This window comes from Antrostomus carolinensis, unplaced genomic scaffold (genome assembly GCF_000700745.2).
Source record: "Antrostomus carolinensis isolate BGI_N321 unplaced genomic scaffold, ASM70074v2 C12458239, whole genome shotgun sequence".
NCBI classification, from domain to species: Eukaryota; Metazoa; Chordata; class Aves; order Caprimulgiformes; family Caprimulgidae; genus Antrostomus; species Antrostomus carolinensis.
In genome coordinates, this window is record NW_010344894.1 from 1 (window position 1) to 239 (window position 239).

Genomic DNA, 239 nt, shown 5'->3' on the forward strand with positions numbered 1-239 from the left:
ACGAGACTCTTAAGCCCCAGCTTGATGCGACTGTTGTTCTTCTCCACATCGTAGCCGCCGGCAGCCAGCGCCTTCTTGAGCGCGGCGAGGGAGAGCCCCTTGCGCTCCTTGGAGGCGGACACGGCCTTGGTGATCAGCTCGGTGACGCTGGGGCCCGCCGGCTTGCGGGCTTTGGATCCGCCACCGGCCGCCTTCTTCGGCTTCTTGGCGGCGGCCTTGGCACCAGGCGCGGGCGCATC

The 239-nt window shown here is 67.8% G+C and overlaps 1 protein-coding gene across 1 annotated transcript; it reads right to left on the reverse strand.

Annotated features, from left to right (window-relative positions):
* Positions 1–7: 7 nt before the first annotated feature.
* LOC104531607 (histone H1.01) lies at positions 8–236 on the reverse strand (the record flags this gene model as incomplete). The annotated part of the gene is made up of 1 exon (XM_010176533.1): positions 8–236. A coding segment is annotated over one exon (229 nt), but the record flags the coding sequence as incomplete, so codon positions are not given.
* Between the last annotated feature and the right edge of the window lie 3 nt (positions 237–239).